At 45.9% G+C, this 12,391-nt stretch overlaps 1 protein-coding gene across 1 annotated transcript; it reads right to left on the bottom strand.

Annotated features, from left to right (window-relative positions):
* Window positions 1-2,529: 2,529 nt before the first annotated feature.
* Window positions 2,530-9,522, bottom strand: LOC135565427 (uncharacterized). Its single transcript, XM_065012467.1, has 5 exons — window positions 9,391-9,522; window positions 9,109-9,214; window positions 7,165-7,209; window positions 6,742-6,868; window positions 2,530-3,741 (listed from the first exon to the last, which is right to left on the bottom strand). Exons 1-5 carry the CDS (start codon window positions 9,455-9,457, stop codon window positions 2,530-2,532), a joined length of 1,557 nt encoding a protein of 518 aa, XP_064868539.1. The 5' UTR covers window positions 9,458-9,522.
* Between the last annotated feature and the right edge of the window lie 2,869 nt (window positions 9,523-12,391).

The following is a 12,391-nucleotide window of genomic DNA, read 5'->3' as shown; positions in this document are numbered from 1 at the left end:
AGTAGCAGTACTAGTAGTAGTAGTAGTAGTAGTAGTAGTACTAGTAGTACCAGTACTAGTAGTAGTAGTACTAGTAGTAGTAGTAGCAGTACTAGTAGCAGTACTAGTAGTAGCAGTACTAGTAGTAGCAGTACTAGTAGGTGTACTAGTAGTAGTAGCAGTAGTAGTAGTAGTAGCAGTACTAGTAGGTGTACTAGTAGTAGTAGCAGTAGTAGTAGTAGTAGCAGTACTAGTAGTAGCAGTACTAGTAGGTGTACTAGTAGTAGTAGCAGTAGTAGTAGCAGTACTAGGTGTAGTAGCAGTACTAGTAGTAACAGTACTAGTAGGTGTACTAGTAGTAGTAGCAGTAGTAGTAGTAGTAGCAGTACTAGTAGGTGTACTAGTAGTAGTAGCAGTAGTAGTAGTAGTAGCAGTACTAGTAGTAGCAGTACTAGTAGTACTAGTAGTATCAGTACTAGTAGGTGTACTAGTAGTAGTAGCAGTACTAGTAGTATTAGTACTAGTAGTATCAGTACCAGTAGTACTAGTAGTATCAGTACTAGTAGTACTAGTAGTATCAGTACTAGTAGTAGTATCAATAGCAGTACTAGTAGTAGTATCAATAGCAGTACTAGTAGTAGTAGCAGCAGTAGTAGTAGTAGTAGTAGTAGTAGCAGCAGCACTACTAGTAGTAGTACTAGTAGTAGTAGTACTAGTATAAGTAGCAGTAGCAGTAGTACTAGTACTAGCAGTAGCAGTAGCAGTACTAGTAGTAGTAGCAGTACCAGAGTCAAACACTGATTCACACAACAGGAGTCAAACACTGATTCACACAACAGGAGTCAAACACTGATTCACACAACAGGAGTCAAACACTGATTCACACAACAGGAGTCAAACACTGATTCACACAACAGGAGTCAAACACTGATTCACACAACAGGAGTCAAACACTGATTCACACAACAGGAGTCAAAATCTGATACAAACAACAGGAGTCAAACAATTGAGAGGTTAAATAAATAAATATTCATACTGAAGGTGTAACTTTGTTGATAATGACAGGACTCACGGTGAAGATGAGTGAAGACTGAGCAGGATCAGGTGGGTCATGGACAACAGAATGATAATGACAGGACTCACGGTGAAAATGAGTGAAGGTTGAGCAGGATCAGGTGGATCATGGACAACAGAATGATAATGACAGGACTCACGGTGAAGATGAGTGAAGGTTGAGAGGTGAGCAGGATCAGGTGGATCATGGACAACAGAATGATAATGACAGGACTCACGGTGAAGATGAGTGAAGGCTGAGGGGTGAGCAGGATCAGGTGGACCATGGACAACAGAATGACAATGACAGGACTCACGGTGAAGATGAGTGAAGGTTGAGAGGTGAGCAGGATCAGGTGGACCATGGACAACAGAATGATAATGATAATGACAGGACTCACGGTGAATATGAGTGAAGGTTGAGAGGTGAGCAGGATCAGGTGGATCATGGACAACAGAATGATAATGACAGGACTCACGGTTGTCACGAACCGGCTCAAAGCCCGTAACAAAGGGAGACAACGTGGAGATAAGGAGTAGCAAAATATATATTTATTAACTAAAGCAACTAAGTATAATATACAATGGTGTGTGTAATCAGTAATCAGTAGTGTAAGTGAGTGTTTTGCATGCATGAATGTGAGAATGCAGGGTGTTGAAAGGTGACAACGCAAACAAACGGCCACCAAGAACCACAACACAATCTACAAAGGTGTCTGCATGGAGAGAGTCTCTTCCATGAATGTGGAAGAGGTCTATTTATCCTGGGAGACACCTGGCCCAGGTGTTTCCCATGTAGCTGACGACCCTCTCAACTCCGCCCACCGGCATCCTAATAAGGAAACAAGAACAAAGACAGAATACGGCAGACAGAGTGGGAGGGTCGTCACACGGTGAAGATGAGTGAAGGTTGAGAGGTGAGCAGGATCAGGTGGACCATGGACAACAGAATGATAATGATAATGACAGGACTCACGGTGAAGATGAGTGAAGGCTGAGAGGTGAGCAGGATCAGGTGGACCATGGACAACAGAATGATAATGATAATGACAGGACTCACGGTGAAGATGAATGAAGGTTGAGAGGTGAGCAGGATCAGGATCAGGTGGATCATGGACAACAGAATGATAATGACAGGACTCACGGTGAAGATGAGTGAAGGTTGAGGGGTGAGCAGGATCAGGTGGATCATGGACAACAGAATGATAATGACAGGACTCACAGTGAAGATGAGTGAAGGCTGAGGGGTGAGCAGGATCAGGTGGATCATGGACAACAGAATGATAATGACAGGACTCACGGTGAAGATGAGTGAAGGTTGAGAGGTGAGCAGGATCAGGTGGACCATGGACAACAGAATGATAATGATAATGACAGGACTCACGGTGAAGATGAGTGAAGGTTGAGAGGTGAGCAGGATCAGGTGGATCATGGACAACAGAATGAGAATGGCAGGACTCACGGTGAAGATGAGTGAAGATTGAGAGGTGAGCAGGATCAGGTGGACCATGGACAACAGAATGAAATGACAGGACTCACGGTGAAGATGAGTGAAGGCTGAGGGGTGAGTAGGATCAGGATCAGGTGGACCATGGACAACAGAATGATAATGATAATGACAGGACTCACGGTGAAGATGAGTGAAGGCTGAGAGGTGAGCAGGATCAGGTGGACCATGGACAACAGAATGATAATGATAATGACAGGACTCACGGTGAATATGAGTGAAGGTTGAGAGGTGAGCAGGATCAGGTGGATCATGGACAACAGAATGACAATGACAGGACTCACGGTGAAAATGAGTGAAGGTTGAGAGGTGAGCAGGATCAGGTGGACCATGGACAACAGAATGATAATGATAATGACAGGACTCACGGTGAAGATGAGTGAAGGCTGAGAGGTGAGCAGGATCAGGTGGACCATGGACAACAGAATGATAATGATAATGACAGGACTCACGGTGAAGATGAGTGAAGGTTGAGAGGTGAGCAGGATCAGGTGGATCATGGACAACAGAATGAGAATGGCAGGACTCACGGTGAAGATGAGTGAAGGTTGAGAGGTGAGCAGGATCAGGTGGACCATGGACAACAGAATGAAATGACAGGACTCACGGTGAAGATGAGTGAAGGCTGAGGGGTGAGTAGGATCAGGATCAGGTGGACCATGGACAACAGAATGATAATGATAATGACAGGACTCACGGTGAAGATGAGTGAAGGTTGAGAGGTGAGCAGGATCAGGTGGACCATGGACAACAGAATGATAATGATAATGACAGGACTCACGGTGAAGATGAGTGAAGGCTGAGAGGTGAGCAGGATCAGGTGGACCATGGACAACAGAATGATAATGATAATGACAGGACTCACGGTGAAGATGAGTGAAGATTGAGGGGTGAGCAGGATCAGGTGGATCATGGACAACTGAATGATAATGACAGGACTCACGGTGAAGATGAGTGAAGGTTGAGAGGTGAGCAGGATCAGGTGGACCATGGACAACAGAATGATAATGATAATGACAGGACTCACGGTGAAGATGAGTGAAGGCTGAGGGGTGAGCAGGATCAGGTGGACCATGGACAACTGAATGAGAATGACAGGACTCACGGTGAAGATGAGTGAAGGTTGAGAGGTGAGCAGGATCAGGTGGACCATGGACAACAGAATGGGCAGGTGACCTTCTCGTGAACCTACCAAAAACAACCTGACAGAAAGAAAGATGGAGAGAAGTCTATTACAAACAGGTGCCCAGTAACTGCATGTAAATTGACCTGTGTGTATTGACTTTAGAAGGTTATATTGTGAGGTGAGTGGGCTGCGAGGTGTGTGTGTGCATATACAGTGTCTAGCGAAAGTATTCACACCCCCCCTTGGAATTTTTCCTATTTTGTTGCCTCCCAACCTGGAATTAAAATGGATTTTTTTGGGGGAGATTATCAACACAGATTATCAAATGGGTTGAGGTCTGAGCTTTGACTAGGCCATTCCAATGCATTTAAATGTCCCCTTAAACCACTCAAGTGTTGCTTTAGCAGTACGCTTAGGGTCATTGTCCTGCTGGAAGGTGAACCTCTGTCCCAGTCTCACATTTCTGGAAGACTGAAACAGGTTTCCCTCAAGAATTTCCCTGTATTTAGCTCCATCCATCATTCCTTCAATTCTGACCTGTTTCCCAGTCCCTGCCGATGAAAAACATCCCCACAGCCTTATCCTGCCACCACCATGCTTCACTGTGTGGATTGTATTCTTGGGGTGATGAGAGGTGTTGGGTTTGTGCCAGACATAGAGTTTTCCTTGATGGCCAAAAAGCTCAATTTTAATCTCATCTGACCAGAGTACCTTCTTCTATATGTTTGGGGAGTCTCCCACATGCCTTTTGGCGAACACCAAACGTGTTCGCTTATTTTTTCTTGAAGCAATGGCTTTTTTTCTGGACACTCTTCCGTAAAGCCCAGCTCTCTGGAGTGTACGACTTAAAGTGGTCCTACGGACAGATACTCCAATCTCCTCTGTGGAGCTTTGCAGCTCCTTCAGGGTTATCTTTGGTCTCTTTGTTGCCTGTCAGATTAATGCCCTCCTTGCCTGGTCCGTGAGTTTTGGTGGGCGGCCCTCTCTTGGTAGGTTTGTTGTGGTGCCATATTCTTTCTATTTTTTAATAATGGATTTAATGGTGCTCCGTGGGATGTTCAAAGTTTCAGATATTTTTTTATAACCCAACCCTGATCTGTACCTCTCCACAACTTTGTCCCTGACCTGTTTGGAGAGCTCCTTGGTCTTCATAGTGCCGCTTGCTTGGTGGTGCCCCTTGCTTGGTGGTGCCCCTTGCTTGGTGGTGTCCCTTGCCCTTGCTTGGTGGAGCCCCTTGCTTGGTGGTGTCCCTTGCTTGGTGGTGTCCCTTGCTTGGTGGTGCTCCTTGCTTGGTGGAGCCCCTTGCTTGGTGGTGCCCCTTGCTTGGTGGAGCCCCTTGCTTGGTGGTGCCCCTTGCTTGGTGGTGCCCCTTGCTTGGTGGTGGCCCTTGCTTGGTGGTGCCCTTGCTTGGTGGTGCCCTTGCTTGGTGGTGCCCTTGCTTGGTGGTGCCCCTTGGTGGTGCTTGGTGGTGCCCTTTTGGTGGTGCCCCTTGCTTGGTGGTGCCCCTGGTGCTTGGTGGTGTCCCTTGGTGGTGCCCCTTGTTTGGTGGTGCCCCTTGCTTGGTGGTGCTCCTTGCTTTGCTTGGTGGTGCCCTTGCTTGGTGGAGCCCCTTGCTTGGTGGTGTCCCTGCTTGGTTGTCCCTTGGTGGTGCTCCTTGCTTGGTGGAGCCCCTTGCTTGGTGGTGCCCCTTGCTTGGTGGAGCCCCTTGCTTGGTGGTGCCCCTTGCTTGGTGGTGCCCCTTGCTTGGTGGTGTCCCTTGCTTGGTGGTGCCCCTTGCTTGGTGGTGTCCCTTGCTTGGTGGTGCCCCTTGCTTGGTGGTGCTCCTTGCTTGGTGGTGTCCCTTGCTTGGTGGTACCCCTTGCTTGGTGGTGCCCCTTGCTTGGTGGTGCCCCTTGCTTGGTGGTGCTCCTTGCTTGGTGGTGCTCCTTGCTTGGTGGTGCCCTTTGCTTGGTGGTGCTCCTTGCTTGGTGGTGCTCCTTGCTTGGTGGAGCCCCTTGCTTGGTGGTACCCCTTGCTTGGTGGTGCCCCTTGCTTGGTGGTGCCCCTTGCTTGGTGGTGTCCCTTGCTTGGTGGTGCCCCTTGCTTGGTGGTGTCCCTTGCTTGGTGGTGCCCCTTGCTTGGTGGAGCCCCTTGCTTGGTGGTGCCCCTTGATTGGTGGTGTTGCAGACCCTGGGGCCTTTCAGAACAGGTGTATATATACTGAGATCATGTGACAGATCATGTGACACTTCGATTGCAGACAGGTGGACTTTATTTAACTAATTATGTGACTTCTGAAGGTAATTGGTTAAACTAGATCTGATTTAGGAGCTTCACAGCAGAGGGGGTGAAAACATACGCACACACCACTTTCCCATCTACATATTTGTTTACATTTTTATTAAACATTTTTTTTTACAAATTTTATCACCAATTTTGACTATTTTGTGTCGGTCCATTATATGAAATCCAAATAAAAAATACATTTAAATTACAGGTTGTAATGAAACAAAATGGGAAAAACACCAAGGGGGTGAATACTTATGCAAGGCTGTGTACCTGTCTGTGTACCTGTCTGTGTGTGTGTGTGTGTGTGTGTGTGTGTGTGTGTGTGTGTGTGTGTGTGTGTGTGTGTGTGTGTGTGTGTGTGTGTGTGTGTGTGTGTGTGTCTGTGTGTGTGTGTGTTTGCTAGCGTGTATATGTGTGTGTGCTAGCGTGTGTGTGTGTGTGTGTCTGTGTGTTTGGTCTGTGTGCTAGCGTGTGTGTGTGTCTGTGTGTTTGGTCTGTGTGCTACCGTGTGTGTGTGTGTGTCTGTGTCTGTGTGTTTGGTTTGTGTGCTAGCGTGTGTGTGTGTGTGTCTGTGAGTTTGGTTTGTGTGCTAGCGTGTGTGTGTGTGTATGTGCTAGCGTGTGTGTGTGTGTGTGTGTGTGTATATGTGTGTCTGTGTGTTTGGTTTGGGTGCTAGCGTGTGTGTGTGTCTGTGTGTTTGTGTGTGTGTGTGTGTGTGTGTGTGTGTGTGTGTGTGTGTGTGTGTGTGTGTGTGTGTGTGTGTGTGTGTGTGTGTGTGTGCTCGTGGTCATCATGCTCGTAGTCTCACCACTGCCACGGCCTCTGAAGCCACCATCTCCTCAAGGCTGATGGTGGTGAAGTAGACCAGGTTAGTAAGGACATACACCACCGCCACCATGGGCAGGGAGATCACGATGGCACGCGGCGGCAGGTTCCTACACACACACACACACACACACACACACACACACACACACACACACACACACACACACACACACACACACACACGAAACAAGGGTCAAGGAAAAGGTCAAATGTAAACTTCCTCCTTCCCTGTCGCCATGGTAACAGGTGACGGGGAGGAGAACATCTAAAATGGCACCCTAGTCTACCGTATAGAGGCGATGGCTGACGTTTTATGGCCTAACTAACCAACTGTGCTATTTAGTTTGCTACTCATTTTGTACATAACCGTGTATATATATATAGTGCATTACAGGTGACTTACTTGTGCGGCTCAATCATCTCTTCTGTGACTAAATTTAAATTATTCCTGTGAAAAAAAACAAAATAAAATAAATTGTTTCACTTAACTGTACTAGAAATGCCAGACAGACAGTAGGCCTATACCATTATGAACCACTGTAGTAGAGATGCCAGACAGACAGTAGGACCTATACCATTATGAACCACTGTAGTAGAGATGCCAGACAGACAGTAGGCCTATACCATTATGAACCACTGTAGTAGAGATGCCAGACAGACAGTAGACCTATACCATTATGAACATTATGAACCACTGTAGTAGAGATGCCAGACAGACAGTAGGCCTATACCATTATGAACCACTGTAGTAGAGATGCCAGACAGACAGTAGACCCTATACCATTATGAACCACTGTAGTAGAGATGCCAGACAGACAGTAGGCCTATACCATTATGAACCACTGTAGTAGAGATGCCAGACAGACAGTACCCATTATGAACCACTGTTGTAGAGATGCCAGACAGACAGTAGACCCTATACCATTATGAACCACTGTAGTAGAGATGCCAGACAGACAGTAGGCCTATACCATTATGAACCACTGTAGTAGAGATGCCAGACAGACAGTAGGACCTATACCATTATGAACCACTGTAGTAGAGATGCCAGACAGACAGTAGGCCCTATACCATTATGAACCACTGTAGTAGAGATGCCAGACAGACAGTAGGCCCTATACCATTATGAACCACTATAGTAGAGATGCCAGACAGACAGTAGGACCTATACCATTATGAACCACTGTAGTAGAGATGCCAGACAGACAGTAGGACCTATACCATTATGAACCACTGTAGTAGAGATGGACCAGACAGACAGTAGACCCTATACCATTATGAACCACTGTAGTAGAGATGCCAGACAGACAGTAGGACCTATACCATTATGAACCACTGTAGTAGAGATGCCAGACAGACAGTAGACCCTATACCATTATGAACCACTGTAGTAGAGATGCCAGACAGACAGTAGGACCTATACCATTATGAACCACTGTAGTAGAGATGCCAGACAGACAGTAGGACCTATACCATTATGAACCACTGTAGTAGAGATGCCAGACAGACAGTAGGACCTATACCATTATGAACCACTGTAGTAGAGATGCCAGACAGACAGTAGGACCTATACCATTATGAACCACTGTAGTAGAGATGCCAGACAGACAGTAGGACCTATACCATTATGAACCACTGCAGTAGAGATGCCAGACAGACATTAGACCCTATACCATTATGAACCACTGCAGTAGAGATGCCAGACAGACAGTAGACCCTATACCATTATGAACGACTGCAGTAGAGATGCCAGACAGACAGTAGGACCTATACCATTATGAACCACTGCAGTAGAGATGCCAGACAGACAGTAGACCCTATACCATTATGAACGACTGCAGTAGAGATGCCAGACAGACAGTAGACACTATACCATTATGAACCACTGTACTAGAGATGCCAGACAGATAGTAGGACCTATACCATTATGAACAGTGCTGTATTCATCATGTCTACAGGTGACCTCTTCATCCACCTAGCTTACTTTGCAATGTTTGTTATTTATTCAAACTAGACAGATATTTTAGTGGTTTAAAATGCTAATGAATACATAGACACTGGACCAGACTAAGAGAAGTGTTCTGTAGTCCAGGACTAGGTTTAATCTGGGTCTGGGAGCCAGATACACAGATTTATCCCAAACACTAGTTATGTCCCCTCCTCCCTACTTACCAGCTCCCTCCCTCCCTCCCTCCCTCCCTACCTACCTCCCTACCTACCTCCCTACCTACCTCCCTACCTACCTACCAGCCTCCTCCTCCCTACTTACCAGCCTCCTCCTCCCTCCATACCTTCCTACCTACCAGCCTCCTCCTCCCTACTTACCAGCCTCCTCCTCCCTACTTACCAGCCTCCGTAGGCAAACATGCCACTGTACAGGGCCAACCCAAAGCTGCCAACGTCCGTCCTTGTCCCTTCGAATGCGTTCTCTGGGCAAAGACCCTCCGTCCCTCCTGGAAAGAGATGAACGTTTGTGACTGACAGTAGAAGAAGATATCACAGACAGATCGAAACAAAAACTCTTATTCAACACTTCTGTGTGTGTGTGTGTGTGTGTGTGTGTGTGTGTGTGTGTGTGTGTGTGTGTGTGTATCTAGCACTTCAGTCTGTCTGTGTGTCTACTTCTCACCTCTGCCAATCTGCACACAGCCGAGGATGATGATGAGCACCAGAGCGAGGAGCTGCAGTGAAGACATTCTGGACCCGTGTGGCAGCCTTCACACTCCAGCAGTTTACTGCTGTCAAGAGCACTGAGACAGACGGACAGACAGACAGACAGACAGACAGACAGACAGACAGACAGACAGACAGACAGACAGACAGACAGACAGACAGACAGACAGACAGACAGACAGACAGACAGGTTTATTTCTCAGGTTAGGGGAGGATTGCTAGCCTGTTGGAACCAGCCTGATCGCTGCGTTCACCATTCTATTTCATTTCACAGTAAAACAGAATGATGAACACGGCAATGAGACAGGACGGCTGGTTCCTTCCACCTGGCTAGAATAATTGCTGTCCTAAGGGCATCCGTTTGTAATGTACAGTACTACATAGAGCCATGACTACATGGAACTCTATTCCACATCAGGTAACTGATGCAAGCAGTAGAATCATTTAGAAAACACATAAATATACACCTTATGGAACAGCAGGGACTGTGAACACACACACACACACACACACATAGACACACACACACACACACACACACACACACACACACACACACACACACACACACACACACACACACACACACACACACAGACACACACACACACACATAGACACACACACACACAGACACACACACACACACACACACACACACACACACACACACACACACACACACACACACGCACACTGGGGTACAGACACGTGCAAACACACACACACACACTCTATACACACAGACATTGTAATCTTGTTGTATTTTGGTATTATACATGTTGTATTGTACATTTTGAATTGTAGATACAGTTGATGTTGGAAGTTTACATACACTTAGGTTGGAGTCATTAAAACTCGCTTTTCAACCACTCCACACATTTCTTTGTTAACAAACAATAGTTTTGGCAAGTCGGTTAGGACATCTACTTTGTGCATAACACAAGTCATTTTTCCAACAATTGTTTATAAGACAGATTATTTCACTTAAAATTCACTGTATCACAAATCCAGTGGGTCAGAAGTTTACATACACTAAGTTGACTGTGCCTTTAAACAGCTTGGAAAATTCCAGAAAATGATGTCATGGCTTTAGAAGCTTCTGATAGGCTAATTGACATCATTTGAGTCAATTGGAGGTGTACGTGTGGATGTATTTCAAGGCCTACCTTCAAACTCAGTGCCTCTTTGCTTGACATCATGGGAAAATCAAAAGAAATCAGCCAAGACTTCAGAAAAAAATTGTAGACCTCCAAAAGTCTGGTTCATCCTTGGGAGCAATTTCCAAATGTCTGAAGGTACCATGTTCATCTGTACAAACAATAGTACGCAAGTATAAACACCATGGACCGCACAGCCGTCATACCACTCAGGAAGGAGACACGTTCTGTCGCCTAGAGATGAATCTACTTTGGTGCGAAAAGTGCAAATCAATCCCAGAACAACAGCAAAGGACCTTGTTAAGATGCTGGAGTAAACAGGCACAAAAGTATCTATATCCACAGTAAAACGAGTCCTATATCGACATAACCTGAAAGGCTGCTCAGCAAGGAAGAAACCACTGCTCTAAAACCGCCGTAAAGAAGCCAGACTACGGTTTGCAGCTGCACATGGGGACAAAGATCTTACTTTTTGGAGAAACATCCTCCGGTCTGATGAAACAAGAACAGCACTGTTTGGCCATAATTACCATTGTTCTGTTTGGAGGAAAAAGGGGGAGGCTTGCAAGCTGAAGAACACCATCCCAACTGTGAAGCACAGGGGTGGCAGCGTCATGTGGGGGTGCTTTGCTGCAGGAGGGACTGGTGCACTTCATAAAATAGATGGCGTTATGAGGGGGAAAATTAAGTGGATATATTGAAGCAACATCTCAAGACATCAGTCAGGAAGTTAAAGCTTGGTCGCAAATGGGTCAATGACCCCAAGCATACTGTGACAAAAGCATACTGTGACAAAATGGCTTAAGGACAACAAAGTCAAGGTATTGGAGTGGCCATCACAAAGCCCTGACCTCAATCCTATAGAAGATTTGTGGGCGGAACTGAAAAAGTGGGTGCTTACAAACCTGACTCAAGTTACACCAGCTCTGTCAGGAGGAATGGGCCAAAATTCACCCAACTTATTGTGGGAAGCTTGTGGAAGGGTACCCAAAACGTTTGACCCAAGTTAAACAATTTAAAGGGAATGCTACCAAATACGAATTGAGTGTATGTAAACTTCTGACCCACTGGGAATGTGATGAAAGAAATAAAAGCTTAAATATATAATTCTCTACTATTATTCTGACATTTCACATTCTTAAAATAAAGTGGTGATCTTAACTGACCTAAGACAGGGAATTTTTACTAGGATTAAATGTCAGGAATTGTGAAAAACTGGGTTTAAGTGTATTTGGCAAAGGTGTATGTAAACTTCAGATTTCAACTGTGCCTCAATTACCTCGTACCCCTGCACATCGTGGTATCCCGTGTATAAAGCAGAGTTATCGTTACTCATCGTGGTATCCCGTGTATAGAGCAGAGTTATCGTTACTCATCGTGGTATCCCGTGGTTATCGTTACTCATCGTGGTATCCCGTGTAGAGCAGAGTTATCGTTACTCATCGTGGTATCCCGTGTATCAGAGTTATCGTTACTCATCGTGGTATCCCGTGTAGAGCAGAGTTATCGTTACTCATCGTGGTATCCCGTGTATAGAGCAGAGTTATCGTTACTCATCGTGGTATCCCGTGTATAGAGCAGAGTTATCGTTACTCATCGTGGTATCCCGTGTATAGAGCAGAGTTATCGTTACTCATCGTGGTATCCCGTGTATAAAGCAGAGTTATCGTTACTCATCGTGGTATCCCGTGTATAGAGCAGAGTTATCGTTACTCATCGTGGTATCCCGTGTATAGAGCAGAGTTATCGTTACTCATCGTGGTATCCCGTGTATAAAGCAGAGTTATCGTTACTCAT

The sequence above is a fragment of the Oncorhynchus nerka genome, linkage group LG27 (assembly GCF_034236695.1).
Source record: "Oncorhynchus nerka isolate Pitt River linkage group LG27, Oner_Uvic_2.0, whole genome shotgun sequence".
Lineage (NCBI taxonomy): Eukaryota > Metazoa > Chordata > Actinopteri > Salmoniformes > Salmonidae > Oncorhynchus > Oncorhynchus nerka.
This window is presented reverse-complemented; position numbering and strand designations above follow the sequence as displayed.

Coding starts and splice junctions, on each gene's coding strand:
- LOC135565427 (XM_065012467.1), bottom strand. CDS start 9,457: ATGTCTTCACTGCAGCTCCTCGCTCTGGTGCTCATCATCATCCTCGGC. Junction 9,215..9,390: donor CTGTGTGCAGATTGGCAGAG/GTGAGAAGTAGA, acceptor ATCTCTTTCCAG/GAGGGACGGAGGGTCTTTGC. Junction 7,210..9,108: donor ATGTTTGCCTACGGAGGCTG/GTAAGTAGGGAG, acceptor TTTTTTTCACAG/GAATAATTTAAATTTAGTCA.